Source organism: Myotis yumanensis, unplaced genomic scaffold (assembly GCF_028538775.1).
Source record: "Myotis yumanensis isolate MYYU_CA2020_CCGP unplaced genomic scaffold, mMyoYum1.0.hap1 SCAF_8, whole genome shotgun sequence".
NCBI lineage: Eukaryota > Metazoa > Chordata > Mammalia > Chiroptera > Vespertilionidae > Myotis > Myotis yumanensis.
The window spans coordinates 16,616,550-16,637,268 of NW_027223759.1; the positions used below are offsets into that span (position 1 = coordinate 16,616,550).

Here is a 20,719-nt window from a genome sequence, read left to right on the forward strand (position 1 = left end):
ACTCAAATCCTTGTCTTACCTTCAGCTTTTGCTTCTAGAAGAATCTAGACTAAGACATTGCCAACCATATGACTTTTAATTTAATAATCCTGGGAATATTTGAAATTTCAACTTAATACTTAGGTACAAATTACAAATAATTTTGTTTACACAAACTTTTTTATTGTGATTTAATATGTTGTTCAAGTTTTTATAATGATTTGCACACATAATTGATGAGCTAAAAATGTATGTATGAGATGTAGGCATATGTTTGCCTTAAAATTATACCAGCCTATTTCAAATACTACTAAATTCACCATTAATTTTGCCAGTTCAACTGTGTTTTATTAATCCTCATCTGAGGATATATTTCCCCCCAAGAGTTTTAGAGAGAGTGGAAGGGAGTGGGAAAGACAGACAGAGAAACATTGATGTGAGAGAGATACATCCATTGGTTGCCTTCCGCGTGCCCTGACCAGGCCAGAGCCAGGGATTCGATCCTGCAACTAAGGTATGTGCCCTTGACTGGAATGGAACCCAGGATCCTTCAGTCCATAGGCTGACGCTCTATCCACTGAACCAAACTGGCTCGGGCTAAACTGTGTTTTAATCATTGTATTAACCTTATAATGTTTTTAAATGTCATAAAAATAGTAAGAAGTGTTTCTGCTTGTTATGTATTGATATTCTGCCAATAGCAATTAATCAATCTGCTAATCTTATAGCATTCATCCACAAGGAACAATGGGAACAGTCAAAATATTTTCCTTAACTTCTAAAAAACTTAAAAAACAAACAAACAGATCACCATCCATCAACCACCTTGGAAAATGACTCCTTTCATGACTCCATCACAGCTTCATTTCAAATTCAGCAGAAACCTAAGGCTTAAAGCTGCCATCTCACTCATGTTACCATGGGAATAGACCTCAGATCAGGGAAAAAGAAATAGATGGGGTTAGGAGCTCTCAAATAATCATTCAAAATCATGATGAGGGTTTTAGAGCTTCTTTCTTAGATGATGATTTTGTAGCCTCTTAACCCCTTTTTGCCGGTCTGTTTCCATGGAAATATGACAAAAATGGCTGTACAAGCTTCCTGCAGAGACCATTAGCGTTCTTGTGAATTTCAGCTTCCGCTGCAATCTAGGCTGGGCAAGATCTTTTTTCTATCAGTTTTACATATTAACCTACATTGTTCCTACACTTTGGCATTTCCTTTCTAATTTCTACTTTCTTTGAAAATTCTCTTCACAAATTTATAGCAAAATTACATTGATTTGTGATATCACTGGACAAGGCTTCAGGTTTACATTTTAATATATGAACCAGGACATGTAGCCGCAGAGTGTCAGAACTTTTAGAGGCCTACAGAGGGAAATATTATTTAGTTACTAGACTCAAAGTCTGAGAGATAGGTTTGGTGTTATCATCATAATTAGCTAGTTAATGTTAGTAATAGGAAGAAAGCAAAGGGGAGGCCAAACATTGTAAGCGTGGCCATCTGGGCAGTGTCACCAGGAAGCTAAAGCTTCACACTCCCCAGGGAACCACCAGTCCATTCCCTGCAGATCACTGCGGGGAGGGATTGAACAAAGGGATGGACATGTGCAGTGAAGTCAGAGTGACAAAGGGGAGGTGCTTGCCTGCCAGTCTGGATAAAAGGATCATTGGCTAGGAGGGTGGGAGCCACTACAAGGTAAAAAATCTTGGAAGGGAAAAATACCCAGATAAAGAGTTTTCTTACTCCTTTTTCCCTCTCGCCCTCTTGTTCTGTGATCTGCACTCACCATGTGCTCACCTGTTCTCTCTCCAGAGCCATGTCGCCTTAAGCAGCTGCATGGCCCATGGCCATGAGGACCCCACACACAATGGACTACAGCTGGAAACACAAGCTAAGCTAGCCAGATGCGGACTAGATTTTAACTGTATTTTAATTTGGAACAGATATTCTGGATAGTGGCCTTAATCCTGTCCCAGCTGAAGACAAGATTGAGCTTTTTCCATGGCAAGGCGGGATTCTGGAGGGGAACCCTGTTTATTTTACATCATCAAGCTTTCTATGAAACCCTATCCTCCCATGGGGGCCTCTGCTAATTACTTTTCCAAGAACTCCACGTTCACTGATAACATTGATAGATATGTAACAGGGATGATATTTAACATATTTAGTAATTGATAAGGCACGGCACCAACTGATCAGAGCAGCAGGTTTGTATTAGCTCATTACCAGCCCCATTACTACCAATAATAATTTAAACTAAAGTAGTTCTACATAAGATGGTTAGCATCGTACCCAGATAAAATTTCTAAGGTCACACACTGAGCTCCTATAAAATTTACAAAAGAGTTTATAACAGAAACTGGGTAGAAATAACAGCATGTTACGTGTGTAGCTTCATCTCTCCTACCTACTGAAATTTGCTGAACAGCTCAATCCACAGGTTTTGCCAGGGGAAATCTTAAAGTTCTGATTGACCTTATAAAGTACTTTTATTCTTCAGAACTCTCTTATTTTATAGTTACAGTTTTTACCTTTAAGATCTTGTCTTCTGAACTTGAATTGAATAAAAGTAAATTTCAATGGGTAATTATTTGATTTAGCTAGATTCCTAATTTAAATTCAATACAAACTAAGTTACTACATTAATTACTCTCTATTGATGTTTTTAACTAAACAGGTCATAACAACAATAATATCCAGTGCCCCAATAATTTTTTAAATCATCACCACCACTCCCAAATGCAGTTTGTCATATTAAACACCATGGCCCTTGCAGGCAGGGTTTGGCCTGCAGGCCAAGTCTGTACTTCAGATTATTTGTGATAATAAAGTTTTACTAGAACACAGTCATATCCACTTCTGTGTTTCCTCTGTCTATGGCTGCATACTTACTAAAAAGACAGAGTCGAGTAGCTGCCACAGAGACCACATTGCAGAAGAGCCTATTTATTCTCTGTAGTCTTTTAAGCAAAAGTTTGTGACCTTCAGCTGGAGCTTTTCATTTTAATAACATTATAAGACTTTTAGAGTCCTTTTTTTAATTCTAAAAGCAGTATTTAAGAATAGACAAAAATGAGATTGCCTATGTCTGTACTTACATCCATGAATTCCACATTGGCTTTGGGACCAGTTGTTTCATTAAGAATCTTAATAGCTACAGGAATCTTCACTGTTTCTCCTTCAGGTACCCAGATACCCTTTGAGGGAAAAAATTTCACATTAAATCTTTATTTAAACATATACAATATTCAATCTAGGAACAAAATTTGATTTAACACTCAACCTATTAATTCCTTAAACATAATTTACAAGTTCTATATTCTTTCATGTAATCAACAAATGTTTATCAAGCAACCTGTTATATGTTACAAGTTACTCAGCAACTTTGTTTGTCTGCTTTTGTTATCTGAAGATGAATTGTACATGTGTTCTGCTTTCAGGGTGTTTACACTATTATAAGATTCCATTTGTGTGCATAAAAAGGCGGTGAATAGTGAAAACTCATTGAAACAAGATATAGTAATATATTTGATGTGAATTATATCATCAACTTTCCAAGACTTTGAGAAGGCTGTTCCAATTTTTGAACTTCATTTGTCTCATTTGTAATTTAGAAGGTTGGGCTAAGTAATACTGGAGGTTCTTTGCAACTTTAATATTATCTAATTAATTCTGAAACCAGAAAAAGAAAAAAAAATGTTCTCATGTTCCTGAAGTTTAATTTACAAATTAATTTTCTAAGGTGATTATTTAAGAATTAGTTTTCAAAGGCAAATACTAGGGAGTATTAAGCACATATTGATTTGTCTATATTATTAAATAGTGTTCTGTATCAAGGATTTTTATCTCTGAAGTAATATAAAATACTAGAGGCCCAGTGCACGAAATTCGTGCATGGGTAGGGTCCCTAGTGGCTGCCGGCTGCCAGCCAAGGCCTCCCTTCCCCCAGCTGCCTGCTGTGGCTACACTATCCCACCGGGGAGAGGAGACTCGGGTGGTTGGCCAGCCGGCCCCACCCCCTGGTCAAACTCCCGGTCCTAAATTTGCATGTTAGGCTTTTACTATATAGGATTTATTTTGGCCATTGCCAGTTCTTTCTTCTTATGGAAATGTAATTATAATATCTGAACAGGATCTGTATATTGGAAAAGTATACAGAGTTTAAGTAAAGTACAACATTAAACTAAATAACAGGATTTCTGCATAAACAACTAACTCATTTGATTAAGGACCATGATTTTGGTAAGGTTTAGTTGGATGCATGTATTACACAAGAATTTTTTTTTTCATTCTCAAATTATATTGAAATAATATTCAACTATCAGGTGACAGACTTCTGGCTGAGGAAAAATTGATCATCCTTTAACAGATGACAAGGATTATAATTAATATTTATTGAGATATTTTGTGTACCACACAATTTATTGGATTTCTCATAATACTCTGAGGTAGGTGCTTTTTTAAAAATTTATTTTTATTGTTAAAGTATTACAAATGTCCCTTGCTTCCCCCATTGACCAGTTCCACCCTGCACCACTCCTCCCAGGCCTACACTATTGTCTGTGTCCATGGGTTATAAATCTAAGTTCTTTGGATAGTTTCTTCCCACTCCCTTCTCTCCTTCCCTCTGAGATTCATCCATGCTCTGGATCTATTTTGTTCGTCAGTTTATGTTGTTCATTAGATTCCACATATGAGTGAGATCATGTGATACTTGTCTTTCTCTGACTGGCTTCTTTCGCTTAGCATAATACTCTACAGGTCCCTCCATCTGTCTCAAAAGGTAAGAGATGCTTCTTTGTACAGCTGCATAGTATTCAGTTGTGTAAATGTATATTTATACAATATACAAGAATATTTTTAAAGAATATTGTCTCCAATGAACACATAAGGAAATATGAGGTTATATTTAAAATGTCTCAAATTTTTTATTTGTTAGCTCTGAAATGGAAAGAATAATCTTAGGTCAGTTTTAACATTAAAATGAAATAAAGAAAAAAAAAAAAAAACAGTCTGTGATTCCTGAACAGAACATCTCTACTTCATGTCTTCCTTAAAGTTAGCTGGTTGTAGTCATAAAGAAAAGATTAAAATTTTTCTACATTGTATTTCTATGCAAAATATGTATTTGTGATACCCAAAGTTGTAATAAGGTAAGGGGAGATCTAAACAAGAATTATTAAAGAGTCAAAATAATAAAGAAAAAAATGGACATAAACCTTTAGAAGGTGAATATAAAGGTTATATTCATTTTAGAATGAAAAGGGAAATCTGTATGTCAAGTGCAAAAAAACAAGTTCCCTGTTATATAACAATTTTCAAAAATCATTAATCCTTAAATGAGGGGAACAAACAAAAGCCCATCATCCATAGTCTACATTTTCTCAATGATGGTTCCTAGGGTGGAGAACAGACTTACTATTTTTCAATAAGGTAACATCAGAGAGATTAACCTATAAAGCTATTGCATCAATATTAAAATATTCCTAAAGCATACTTTTGAAGTAAAAACATGAATTCAGTGTTAACTAATTTGCAATGCTTTTTAAATAAGTATAGTCACTAATTTCTAGGTCCCACCAGGCAAAGATACCCATAATATCAGTTCAAGGTTGCGTTGGTGGTATAGTGGTGAGCATAGCTGCCTTCCATAATATCAGTTCAAATCTTTTATGTTTAAGCAGAGAGTATATCCAACCAGGAGAAATAATTAACCAAATAATTGCCTAAGTCAATTTACACTGTGTAGTCAAAAATAATTCTTTATAGTTTAAACAGTATGTCCTTGTAAGAATTAACATATTATTTAAGATATAGGGTTAATGATAGACACACTACAGTTATGACTCAAACATCCTTATGGAACATTCAATAACCTTTCAATGCAAGTAATTTTCATAAAGGTACAACATCATGGTCAATAGATAAATATTTGTTCTTAGTGAAAATATTAATAAAGCTTTTTAAAAATCCCTAAATGGGTAATATTTTCCCTGTTGAGATCACAAGGTCATATTTAGTATTGAATCATATGGTACCAATGATTTAAAATAATATTCAATTTCCAAACCATATCATTTTTGAAAAAAATATAAGTGTGATAGTCTGCTGGAAACAATTAACAACTGAGTTGTCTTATAAATGGAAGTCCATTTTTTTCTAGCATAATAAAAATAGAGAAACAGGATAAATTGTGTTTCTTTGAACATACAAAGAAATGATATGTAGAAGGCATCAAGTAGGCCTACAGTCATTTCTATTCAATTACATGCTTAGTTAATAATTTCATTACCAATGTCTCCCCAATAATTCAATAAAAATTCAAGGAAATGAAAATAATAATAATAGTAATTTTGAATTTAATTGAATAAAACATGTATACTAAAATATTAAGAAACTTAACCTTAGAATAAAACAATTTTAAGAAAGAAATTTTATTGCTTTTGAAACATTCAGTATAGAAAATTAAGATTTATATTTTAATTTTTAAAATTTTGTTTCAAAATTTGTCTTAAATAGAAAAAATTAAACATTTAAAAATGCAAAATTCCTAAGATCCCATCTATTTTAACAGATCCTTACTAATAAAAGTGTAAGTAATTGTCACACCATGATGCCCTCACGCCGTAACAAGATGGCTGCGCGCACAGCGGGAGTATGCAGGTGGGTGGGGCTGGGCTTGACGCTGCATGTGAGGTATGGAGCCTGCCTGGGAGTCTCACCTCCTTGAGGCGAGGCCTGCCTAGGAGTCTGGCGAGGCCTGCCTGAGGGTCCTGGGGATCCCCGCCTCCCGGCTCCACACGGCGTAGAGGTGTGACCCCTGGATCCAGGCTACTTCTTCGGGGAAATCCATGGAGGAGCCCAAGATGGGTGGACGGGGCCAACCTCTTTGGGATGATTGATTGCGGGGCTCTCACACTGATAGGGCACAGGCCAGGCTGGAGGACCCCCCACCCGAGTGCATGAATTTTGTTCACCGGACCTCTAGTATGTTTATAAAAATGTAGGCTTGCATGTAGCTTTAAGAAATATATAAAACTGGCAAAGTAAATTTGGAAATTGGAAGAATGAATATTACAAGAACTATTTAGCACTGACCAAGCAGAATTTCTTCTTCATGTTAATTACCATCGAAAATAAATTTCACCACTGTTAATCATGGGCCTGGACGATGAATTAGTTTTGTGATTAAGCTAAAAAGTAAACATACAAATGCCACCATTTGAACTCTCCCTTTCGAGAAATGCTTCTCTTATTGAAAACGGGTGATGTTACCCTCTCCTTCTGTCTGACCTGAATTTCACAAAAATACTCACTTTTTTAGTTTGCATACAATGGTGAGGATGTAAAAACTGGATATTTTTCTATTAAATCATACATGTTACCAGAAAGACAAAAAGTGGTTTAGGTACTAGTCCTGTCCTACTAAGGAGCCAGCACACTTGTGTGGATTCTAATGAGATTAGCTAAATGGGGAGAAGTTTGAATGAAAGAGAAGAAAAGAAGAGGGAGCGATTGCGACACATACCTGGCCTGTCTGGGATTTTGTAGAGCTCTGTGTAGGGGTTGGGAGCTGGATATTTTGGATGAGGATAAAATTTGTCCGAGGGGAGATGATATCAAAAGGGGCTCCACGGTGTTGAGGGAAAGAACTAAACTTAGGCTTTGTACCAATGTTTCCTGCTCTCTCACATTTGTACCCATTCCCAACCTAATTAATAAAAACTAATGAATTCATTTGTGCATCAACATCTCCATATTATAAGGCTTCTCCTCTCTGGATATTAAAGGGGAATTAAGTTGATTAGAGCAATAACTCTGGCTATTAATTAAAACAAGTATGGGGCAAACTTAAAATAACTGATAGTACATATTAATTTTTTACTTACTTTATACACGGTTCCAAAAGCACCTGAACCAAGTACTTTTACTCTTTTGAGTTCAGTTTCTTTCAAAATACGAAGTTGAGCTTGATTGGGCGCTGTGCCACTTGGAGTTAAGGGTTCTACCAACTAAAAATAAATAAATAAGACAGGTTACAACTTCCAATCCAACAACCAGTGCCTCTCTCTCTTTCTCTATCCCTCGCTGGTTCCCATTCTCACACATACAAAAACACACAAGCACGCTTTTTCTTGAAAACCAGTATTTTTGTAAGATGGATGTCACCATTCCTTCAGACCCTATCCTTTCTCTGCTCATGCTCTTTGACTTGGTGAGCTGGAGTTATACTGGGCTAGGAGATTCCCATCCCCCCATTTTTAGAAAAACGTAGAGACTAATTAGAGGCTCTTCATTCTACTTTTTCAAGCCCCTTTCTTTTTGGCATTTCCAGCTACGACTTGGATGCCTGCATACTCTAGTGAAGTTTTCTTTCTCATTGAAGATGGTTTGGCAGATCAAAAGAGGAAATGGTGCCTACCTGGCACTTAATAGCCAGAGTAAACATGCCAGAAGAGAGGGGAAAAAAAAGAGTTAGCACAATGCCAATACTCCTGGACAGTGCTTCCAAAACTTCCATGTACATACCAATCACCTGGAGCCCTAGCTAAATGGCAGATTCTGGCTCAGTAGGTCTGCAGTTGGGGCTGAAATGTGCTTTTTACAGATCTCCCAAGTGATTCCTCGGTATAATGGTGGTCCCTAAACATATTTTAAGTAGCAGGACCCAGATATCTTCTAGATCAAAAATTCCAAAATGCTGTGAATCGATTCTAGATCATGAGTGAATGCTAGGAAATGCAAAGGAATAAAACTACACCAAGGACTGAGACTCACGAGGTTTGGTTTCCTGAAGGAAGAACGCTAAAACTGTTCTTGAGATGATGAAAAGCAGGTTGTCATGAAAGAGGACACTGCCACCATGAACAGTTTAGACACAGCATCAAGGAGAAGGAGGGTACCACAGGGAGTGGAACAGGTCTGAAGGGCGGGGACCACGAGAGCATGCTGGTGGGCTGGGTGTGGCTGAAGGAGGTAAACTTAGGCCGGTACTGTTAGATGTCATAGTTTAGGTGCCATTCAGTCAGAGAGGGTGAATAAGCAAAGGGAAAGGTATGTGAATGTGTGCCAATGTCTTGCTTATGTGAGGAAAAAAAATGTAGACAATGAAGAGACCCTGGCACCACAAATCTATATGCTATGTTCAAATTTTAGATGTTTAATTATGCTTAAGGAAAAGGCAAGAGAAATAGAAGGTGCTTTTTTATTAAGTTAAATAAAGGAGCTAAATTTTAAACACAGACAAACAGCTTGTACTTTATCAGCATAAGGGAGTAATTAAGGGCTACTCCTACTCAAATTATCTTGAAAACCAGCACCATATTACAAGATGTCTGTTTATAGGGGTAAGTGCACCGTGGCCCTCCAGTGTGGTTATTATTATGCTTCTGTGAACATCATGGTTCACTGAATTTAGCTGCACAGAGTGTTGTATGGAGCTAAGCTTAGCCATGGCAAGAATTTTGGGAAGAAGATGATACAAATTATCAATAAACTTAGGTTGCTTTCTAACAGTCTGACAACTAATACACTTTTATTTCATCTTCAAATTTACATTGTTAAAACACATAACTGCATTTAAGTCACATCAAAGAAATCTTAGAAACAAATCACAAAATTTTTTGTTAAATCTGAAAAAAAAAGAGTATCCTGAAGAGAGTCCCCTTGATTTGAATTCGCCTCTGTTGTGCAGCATTTGGTTAGTATATTTTGATAAATACACAATGAGTAAGTTTTATGAATTATTTTTAAAAACCCTGTACAAAAGTCAAATAAAATCATCTGCAAGATTAGAGACTAGATTTCCTACTTTATTTAAATATATATATTGTATCCATGCTATGGCAGACAATGCAATCATTTCATATTTTGAAAGCTTCACAATTCTACCTGAGATGTTTAGTCTCTTACAATTTCCTGGGGTATCATTTAAAATTGTCTTAAAACATGTTGTTTTTCCCTCCCAGGAATTTGAGTATTATACCTTTAAATAAAGGATAGTTTCATTTTGTGAGCCAAAATGGTGGAAAGAGAATTACGTTTACAGTCATAGGTTTGTATCCCAGGGCTACCTTCACAGGCTTAGAAAGCAACTTACCCTTCTTGCCCCCTCATTCCACATCAGTGAAACAGGTAAACAAATAATTACCTTAGAAGATTGCTAAAAAAGGCAATGGTATGTAATATAGAGTGAAAACTTTGGAACATTGCCTGTCATATGTAGGCACTGAATCTGTCACTCTTCCAGGGGTAGGATCAGCTGTCATTAATACATTATAGCATCTATCAAAGCGTCAAGCTCACAGTGCATCTCAATAAGTATGTGTTGGAAAAATGTACATTTCCTACTTTTATTTTGTAACAGAAGAAAGACAAAAATCTGAAGCAAAAGTTTTGGAAAAGTATGGCAACTTGAAATACATTCTAACATACCATGCTTTAACAACTGTTCACTGGTGAGTCAAATTTCCAGCTTCAATATTAAGGATTTAAGTCAATCCTCTTAAAAATTCCTCTTCTATTGCCCAACCAGCATGGCTCAGTGGTTGAGCATTGACCTATGAACCAGGTCATGGTTCAAGCAACCATCAGGGCACATATCCAGGTTGCAGGCTTGATCCCTAGTGTGGGGTGTGTAGGAGCAGCCAATCAATGATTCTCTTTCATCATTGATGTTTCTCTCTCTCTCTCTCTCTCTTCCTCTCTGAAGTCAACAAAAATATATTTTTAAAAAATCCCTCTTCTATTTAGATGGTAAAAAATCATAAGTATTTACTTATACTGAGAGAAAGGTAGGAATGAATTCAACAGTTATCTAATTTAGTCCTACATAACTTTCTACATAAATAGAATTTATAGATAACTTTCTGCATAAATAGAATTTGCTTTTGGAACCAATCAGTATAAGTTTATTTAGTAATAAAATCCCAATTTGAAGGACATTCTTAGAAAGCACCATACTAACAAAACAAAACAACTCTTTTCATAACAATGAGTTTTTCTGTACCTGGTTAAGAGACATAATTTTTCTCCTATATATTCCATCACCTAAAGGTCCACGGCTGTCCCAAGCCTTCAATTCCTCTCCAAATATTATTTATTCACTTTCCAGAATTCTCTCGCTGACTGCCCCAAGCTAAACATGAGGGATATTCTATCTGCCTCCAGCATCCTACCTAAGCTGAAAATATACACAGCACATGCACTGTGCTCATCACATGTGTGAGCGTGAAACCAAGTTGCTCTGTAAACATCCAACTCAACTAGAAATCACTACTATGTTATCCCATGTATACAACTAACTACTTTTTGAAAGTTTACTCATATCTATTGATGGAACAGCCCATTCTAATTTTAAATAACTCTAATCCTTAGGAAGCATTTTAATATATGTAACTATAAAGTAGCTTCTTCTATCTAATTATGATTTCTTGAGAAAAAAGCTAAAATTTAATTCATTATCTGTGCAAAATTTATGAATGATTGAATATTTCCATTTCTGTTATTGTTAGGAGGAAAAATCAAGACTGTCACACTGCCAATTATAAAAAAACAAAACCCAAGGAAGGCTATGTCTCAGAACAGATTAGCTCTGAATAGCTCAGCCTGGCAGGAGTGTGTGTATCAGGAGGAAGTGATAGTATTCCAGTTACGAAGAATCTGTTAATACATATTCTTCTGTAATTGTTTTTTCCCTATAACCAGTACAGTGAAAGCTATCAGCTTTCATGCTAGGGAACTCATAGCAATAGAAAAGAAATTATAATAATATATGGTAATTTACATGTTCACAGTAACTAACATGCACAATATTAAATGCATCTCATAAATTGTGTGGTAAGGTCTGTGTGATTACAACACTAAGCTTTATCCTGTAAGCTCAGCCTTTCACTGCTGGAATAATGACCCCAATTAAAGCATAAACGGCTTGCCTGTCTGGCTTTATTTTGAACCAGAAAAAAACTATCCCTAACATTTGTCTAGATCTGCTACTGAGATATCCTCTATCCAGATAATTTCTAGATATACTAGAGCTTGATAATGGGACCCCTCCCCCAGAGAAACATCTGTCTTTTCCTCAATAAGGTAATTTCCTTGATCTCTGTTTTTGATCCTCTTGAAGCCATGAACATGCCTTGATTACTTTTACTATATACTCTGATTTTTCATCAATTTTATATAACCTACTATAAAATATAAGCCCTCTGAACAAAATTTTCATTTGGATTAAAAATTGGGTATCTTATAAAACCTCCAAACCTAGTGAAAATCCCTAAACACATGAAGAGAAGAAATAAACAGGTCACCTCTGTTTCCAGGAATCTTCTCAAGGCTCTTTTCTTCTTGATGCTCTTTCTTCTCGCATAAACTGCGAACGTTAGACCCATGATGACCAGGATAAAGAGCCCTCCAATGACTCCGGCTGCAATTAGAGGAGTTCTGCCAACCAGAATGGAAAAAAAAATATGAAGAGAGAAAAGACAGAGGAAGAGCAAAGAGCCGTTGTACATATCCACATATCACAAACCTAGTCAGTTAGATGTAATAAAAATAAAAATGCTTTAGAGCTATAGCAAAACTTTTATGGTTAAATAGGTAGTTGTTTTTTCAAGTAATAATTCATGCACATACAATTAATCTTGGGATATGAGCAGCCACACATGCAATTTCATAAAAAAATAATATAAAATGTGGTAACAATGAAGAACTAAGGCCAAAATGTTAATATATGAACATTTTAAATTATTTTAATGTAACTTTTATCTATAAGTGAATGGAAAATACATCTTAATTAGATTGTGGTATTAGGTAATATTATTTTCAACATTTTCTCTAAAATAGGCTTTCTTAACAGTGGCACATTTGGCATTTTGGGCTTGATATTATATTTGTTGTGGGGGACTGGCTTGTGCTTTTTAGGATGGTTAGGAACATCCTTGGCCTCCACCCACTAGGTGTCAGTAGCACCTCTATCTTCCAGCCATGACACTATCTCTAGACATTGTCAAATGTCTACACAAATCACCCGTTGTTGAACCCCACTCCTCCAAAATATGAGAATACCACTAAGAGAGATGTATTGGCAGAAGTGCTATTTCAAACTCTGGCTAAGGCAACTCTGTTGACAGGAGAAAGATAAAGATTGAATCAGAATTATGATGACAGGAGTACATATTATTATCAAAAGTGTGCCTAAGCATCATTTGGCCATAAAACAGGTTTACAAATTAGGTATTACATAAAAAGGTGTTAATAGAACCAACGAGGGATTAGAAAGAGACTGAGTAGAGATTTTTATTCTTAACATTGTTGGCTAAGATGTAGTTTTGTTTTGAAATATATTTTTATTGATTTCAGAGAGGAAGGGAGAGAGATAGAAATATCAATGATGAAAGAGAATTATTGATTAGCCTCCTCCTGCATGCCCCACACTGGGGATGGAGCCTGCAACCTGGGCATGTGCCCTGACTGGGAATTGAACAGTGACCTCCTGGTTCATAGGTCAATGCTCAACTACTGAGCCATGCTTGTCGGCAAGATGTAGTTTTAAAGTGGATTTTTATTGTTTTTTTTTAAGATAAAATATTAAAAATGGATTTAAAAATATTTCTTTAAAAGTAATATTTGTGGTTTTAACTTCTTGTTCTAGAATACAATAGTATCTATGTATTTCTGTATTTCAGAAAATATTTTAAATTTTCAACTCAAGGCATAATTTTTAGTTCAAATGTTCAACATATCCCTGAAAAAACCACTATTCTACAAAAGGGTGTATTTTTGTTTCCTCAGCCCAATTTTTAATTGCAAAGGATTTAAGTATGATTTAGAATAGTGCCCAACATTTTGTTAATTCTAAACTTGCACTAAACTCTAAACTCATCATGTTTATTTTGCAAAGAATAAGTGATATGTATTTGAAAAAATATATGTCAATATCACTGTAAATGGTAAGAAATTATCTATTTGGTATTTATTTTTTTCTGTGTGTGTTAAGAAGGATCACTAAGTATGGACCAGAAATTGGAAATATTGGGTTATGAAACAGTAGGATTACAAGTAGGGAAAAATTGAGACTGTGTATGTGCATGTGTGTATGTGTGTGTGTGTGTGCATAGATGCATGTAAAAATATCTGGAATAATATACAATAAGACACTAATCAGTAGTTGTCTCTGAATAGTATCACTATGGTGCTCTTATTTTTGTGTATTTACTTGTGAGAATTTTCTAATTTTCTACAATGTATTTATTTCATTTTTGAAATAAAAGTTTACTAAATTGAAAAAAAAACACAAAAAAATAAATCACTGTCTAAACCAAGCATGTCAAACTCGCGGCCAGTGGGCCACATGCCTCGCTTATTTGGCCCGTGTTAGCCTTTGAGTTTGACATGCTTGGTTTAAAAGTTTATTTTTTATAATACTGACTTTGTTTTCTTTTCTTTCTTGAATGTTTATTTGGTTATTTAATTTTTTAAATATATTTTTATTGATTTTAAATATATTTTTCAGAGTGGAAGGGAGAAGGAGAGAGAGATTAGGAACATCAATGATGAGAGAGAATCATTGATTGGCTGCCTCCCACATGCCCCCTACTGGGGACTGAGCCCGCAACCTGGATATCCCCCTAGGACTAATGCTGGCAATTGCCAACTAAACTATATTTCTGAAAGTATTTCCTCTTATATATGTGAGCAACAAATGTTTATCCATTCAATTGTTAGACCAATTTAGAGAATCAAAGAGACCTCAAGCTAACAAGCCTTTATACAGTGTGTGTGTGTGTGTGTGCATGAATGGTTCATAAATTAAGGTCATAAAGATGATTCTCCGTAATCTTATATATATTTTTAAAAGATATAATTAGGTAACATTGCTATGATCCTATAATTTAGCTTTCTTCTGACAAATTAATAGTGGCCATCAGACAAAAGCATGAGTCTAGCATAAACCAGAGGTTAAATGTATTTTCAGCAATGTACTCCATGTTTCTTAATTTGCTCTTGCTATCAGAAAACATATAGTTGATCAAAAATACGTTGCTTCTTTATTTAAAGAAAATTCTTACAATCACTTGTCAACTGAGATAGAAAACACAATTCTGAAAATAACATTTTCAATAGTGTATTAACTATGTAAGCAGGTTAAAAATAGCAAGTTTAAATAGGAGAAACATAAGATTTGATTGACATCAAAGTCAAGGTACTGATGGGTTTTATAAAACATGTAGTGTCACTAACAATTCACTTCATTTTCAATGGGAAGTAATCTAATAGAAATGAAAATGTCAAAGACTTTCTCTCCAGATATAGAAAACATTCACTTCCATAGAGCTAAACCAGAGATTTATTTTGTCCTATGCACTACCCTTAAATTCAAATAATTTAAATAGATTAAATATAAACTTTCCATTCTAATAATACTTGTATATTTTTCATGAATATTTCTTTTTACAAGCATTATCTACTTTTACAATAATATGTAAAATAGATCTTATAACCTCCATATTTAATAAGAAATAGACTCTCAATAGTTAATATACCTAGATAAGTTCAAACATAAATGATAATGCTAACATTTTACATCTTAGAATCTCAAGTCCCTTAATTTTTTTAGTTATGTCATGTTGTCTCTCTTTCTACATATGATTCAATTGAATTGTTTTTTAAAGTAGCTAAATATGATTCACCAGATTTTTCTTCAATACCTGTATTTGATAGTAGAGAATAAAAATGCACATGTGTTTATTTAGGGGTTCTAATAAACCCTTTGATTTTATATTTACTTACATCTTACTACTGTGATTTTCATCAGATTTTTGTTTCATCTGCATTGCTATGTTCAGTGTGTTTTAAGTTTAATAAATACTTTATGCCCTTATTGGAGTTTGTAAGTAACATTATTCTTTACTTAGATTCATTTCATTTGTTTTCTCAGTTAGGAGGGTGTTTTGGGGGAGGAGGGCTTTAAAAATTGCATTTCCTTTAAGAAAGTCGAGGACAAGCAGTGTCTATTATCCTACTGACAGTGCCTCTGAGCTGCTACTCTGTTCAGTCTTCCCCAGAGCAGCTTGGATTGAAACAGGAGGCCTTGAAGCACTAGGAAACACTGAAATTCCACACAAGACATTTTAAGGGTTACTGCCTAGGGCAAGGAGAGCCGCATTAACAGGATTTTTTTTTCCTCCTACAAATTGTGCTTATTCTGACCCAGAATTCCATCTGCTCTATAAATATGACACATATTTTCCTTTTGAGGAAATGAATGTGATCTGGGTCAGAATCTGACGTAGGCCTCAGTTGACAGTTACAGTATTTGTATGTCTCTATGCTTTGATTACAATTTGAGATTCCTCTGTTAGGTCTTAAATATGACCAGGATATATGTAAGTGCTGAAACATATGACTTTCAGCATACTCTCCCTCTTCCTAAGCAAATTTGAATGTTTCGTGATTTTTCTTCATGTGTTAAAATAAAATTTTTTTCAATAATATTTCAATATGTAAATGTTACATATATAATACAGAGTTTCAAAGCATTTCAGTGGAAATATTATCATCAATATGTAACATCATCTGGATTCTTTATTTCTAGTCTAGGATTAATAACTGAGAAAAATTTCTAACAGTTTCACAGTAATTTCTTCCTTCTCTTTATAGGCAATATTTACACATATCCATGTTTTTGTTTGTTTGTTTACAAGTCATAGGAAAGTATACAACTTGTACATTTGATTTGTGAAGCAATCATTCTATGGTTAAAGACACCATCCTGAGAATATCTATAACTCACCTATGAATTTTACACCTTTGAATTTTTTCCAGGTTAATTGACGTGTAATTGAAAAATAACTGAATTTGTATAAATAAAACAGTGAATCAGAATCTGACCAGAAAGAACTTTTCTTTTAAAGGTCCTTTTACTGGTGAAATTCAACTATTTTTACCAACAAGATAAACATAATTTTATATGGTAAAAACATAAAATAAAATAAAAGGTCTTTGAGCTCAGATCAATTTTTGGTGCTCAGATTTTTTTCATGGTTTACATTTATTAAACAGCATCATAAATGTCTAAATTAGTAGAGCAGTTTTATCATTGTCTACATAGTTCAAATACATAAATATGTTTAATACCACAAACAAAACATTGTAAACTTTTAATTAAAAATACATTATCTACAAGTACTACTCCATCCTATTATGTACTCATTACATAGACATGGTAATCTGAAGCAATATGACAAAAGATTAAAAAATTGAGGATAAAGCTCTTAACTTCAGTTGCATTACCTACCAAAATGGTTCAATATGTTCTGGAATTTATTAGCTTCACATAAAGCAGTAACTATATTTTCATAAACTCTGCTTTATGAAAAAAGTGGAGGAGGTTAAATCATTGCAGACACCATTATTTGTTCTCATATGCTAAAGTTTCTCTAACCTCAAAATTGTCACTCATTCTAAGGACTGTAATTTCAGATACCTGTGTTATCAACTGAGATTATATCCTATTGCAAAATGCATCTCTCAATATCTACCAAAGCATTAAGCCACACATTTGTACAATGTTTACTGCGCACAATAAATTACATAATAGAGATGTAAGCAGTCTCATTTTCTGAGAATTTACAACCTAATTTTAAAGTAATAGTTTGATTTCTCTTTATATGCAATTCTATATAAAAACATCTTTGAATAGTTTTGAAACAGGAACTTTAGGAGAATATAGGCAGGCTTAGGGAATTTTTAGAATTGGGGTCCATGGAAAAACACAGGGCTACAGACTGGGAGAAGGTACATCTCCATAACACAAGGAAGCCAGGTGCAGATACATTTCCATAAGACAAGGGAGCTGGAAGTAGCCAAAATAGGTCTATATTTACCAAATAAAGAAAGAAGAAAGCCCAGAAGGAATGGAAGGACTATGAGGGAGGAGGGCCTCAGGAATCACTAAAGTAACCAATTCAAAAGGGAATATTAACCAATCAGAGGGGATATCAGGATATAGGAACGGCAGCCTTTAAAACCATTGAAACAGGAAGTCTGTGGGACCCTTTCCCCCTTCTCATGTGGGAGTACATTCTGTGGGACTCTTTCTCTCTCCTCACATGGAAGTCTTTACTTATTCTTCAATAAATCTCCACCTTTGCTATATACTACCCTCTGTCCGTGGATTCATTCTTTGACTCCAGCGGACAAAGAATCCGTGTTCCAGTCCAAAAATTCCATTTCAGTTTAGTATACTTTTTATACACCCCAATCCTCGCCTTAGAATGAAAACATTTTTTTAAATAAGATGCTTTCACCAAATGTTAAGGAAATGTCATTCTTTAGAAGTATCATTCTTTTCACTCAGATAAGTTTTCTACTTATTTTGCCCTGCAGATCGAGGCTCCTTTCCTTCTGAGAGGACCTCCAAGTGGTCCCTGAGGAGTGGATAGCCTTTAAGAATTCTTAAGATTTGGAGGAAGTGTGATGGGAGAAGAGTTTCAGAGGCAGGTACAACTGTGGGAGCAGATGCCAGGATTTTAGGTATCCATGCAGGCTCACTGAACATTTCTTGCAAGATTAAAGAATGAAGCTATTTTTACTAGGGGTTTTATGTATGTGATGCCAAATAATTCTTCCAACATAATTAATTACGTATGATGAATGTGTGGTGGGTTACCTACATCTTGCCCAAGGTCACAAGCATTCTATGTGGATGGGCAAGACTTGAATCTTGGCAGCTTTAGCTCCAAAGACTACTGCTTCCATTAAAATATGATTATAAGCTTATATGAGAAATATTATTCTGGTAGCAAAGAGAAGCCAGGGAACGAAGATATTTTTAAGAAGACTAGTTAGCTGACTATTTTAATAGTCCTCATCAGTGCCAATGACTTGGGAAGTATAGGGGATGAGGCAGAAAAGCATTACAATAACAGAAATGATTTCTTTAAAAGTATAAACTCAAGGTGAGGAGATATAAAAGAGTCATCAAAGATGGCTGAACCCCTCCAGATGCCTGGGTGAGTGGAAGGCTAATGAGCCAATTCATTCACGCTGTTATAAACAAACTCATGGCCTGGTGCATGAAATTTGTGCACAGTGGGGGGAGTGTCCCTCAGCCTGGCCTGCACCCTCTCCAATCTGGGACCGCTGACTCCTAACTGCTCACCTGCCTGCCTGCCTGATTGCCCCTAAACACTCTGCCTGCCAGCCTGCTCACCCCCAACTGCTCCCCCTGCTGGCCTGATCACCTACAACTGCCCCTCCCCCTCCCACCAGCCTGCTCGCCCCAAAGTGGCCCTCCCTGCCGGCCTGCTCACCCCAAACTGCCCCCCTCCTTGCCTGATCACCCCTAACTGCTCTGCCTTGGCCCTGCCACCATAGCTTTGTCCGGAAGGACGTCCCAGAAGGTCTCCAGGTCTAATTAGCATATTACCCTTTTATTAGTATAGATAAAGAAAACCTCATTTAAACTGGAGTTGGGAAGCCCTGAAGATGGGGCTCTCACACACTTCCATCCAAATCCCACACAGGAAGACTTACACAGCAGAACAATTTCTCCTTGCCAGACAAAACACCTTTGCCAATCACTACCTGAGCCTCTTTATTTGGATGCCTCAGGCTTGTGGTGGGATTTATAGCCCAGCCAATGAGAAATTGCCACACTCAGCCAATGAGAAGCTGTTACCACCCTCACTTTTCCAAATCTCTCAGCTTCCTCTTTTCCCCTGTAAAAGCAAACCTTTCTCCTCTGTTCTCCAGACTTGCTGATGGTTTGCCGTACTTTTTTTTTTGTCCCAAATTGCTATTCTTCTACTATTCCCAAATTAACCCATCTTGCTGTCAAAATGCCTGCTTTTCTTTTCTTTTTTTTTTTTTTTAAAGGGCAACAATGGACATAGGGGAATCAGAAGAAAGACAACACTTTGAAGGGAGAGGTTTTTACTTATTTTGAATATGTAAATTAGAGGCACTGAAGGATATATGGCTATATCATTATAGGTTTTATCTACTTTTAAATGTCTGTGTCCACTTGTTTCTCCTATAATTTTGAAACTTCTGTGCTTATTTTATTAGTGGCACCACATTTTTAATAAAGAGAGCTACAGATAACAATGTCATTCCCTTTGAATTTTCCCCCAACCCCCCCACCTCAGCCCCAATGCTAAAAAAGCAAAAGAGAAAAAGTATAGTTCAAGGGTTTTTTTTTGTTTTTTGTTTTTTCTTTATTTCCTTCCCCAGCTTTATCTTTTGTTTTCTGGATACCCTGTTATTGTATGTGATTTGATTTCTCTCATTAAGGTGCATTCTGTTGCTTCAATCTGTTTTTGTTCTTACCTCTTACTGACCTTTTGAGAGCAATCATTTGCAAGCATAACATACTGCTAAAATACATATTCAATACATTCAAAATCCTCCTCATACTGTTGTATGTGGAGCTGCTCTTGGCCTCAGGTAGCACAAGCTGGAGCCATATGCCTTAAAAAACCGACATGGATTTCTGTTCATTTTGAGCCCTCATGGCAGCCCCTTTTTGGAGAATGTAAAGTTTGGCATTAAATACTAAAATTTATAAAGAAAGTTCTTTAATTTAAAAAGATAAACATATCTATTCTATAAAAAGCTGGTTCCCTTTTTATTTTATTTTTTTATGATTTAGTAGTTTTCATAGGAACAACCTTATATTCCAGATATAAACTACTAAAGGCTAATAAACAGCCTCAATTTTATTGCCATCGCT

The 20,719-nt window shown here is 35.5% G+C and overlaps 1 protein-coding gene across 4 annotated transcripts in view; it reads right to left on the reverse strand.

The window, feature by feature from the left end:
* ERBB4 (erb-b2 receptor tyrosine kinase 4) overlaps positions 1-20,719 on the reverse strand; it is a 901,667-nt gene that overhangs the window by 192,627 nt on the left and 688,321 nt on the right. For all 4 annotated transcript variants that reach the window (XM_070422057.1, XM_070422055.1, XM_070422058.1 and 1 more), the window contains exons 17-19: positions 12,294-12,426; positions 7,875-7,997; positions 3,084-3,182 (exon numbers count right to left, since the gene is read on the reverse strand). In XM_070422057.1, coding sequence (XP_070278158.1) covers positions 3,084-3,182; positions 7,875-7,997; positions 12,294-12,426 — 355 coding nt within the window. The remainder of the gene's footprint in view (positions 1-3,083; positions 3,183-7,874; positions 7,998-12,293; positions 12,427-20,719) is intronic.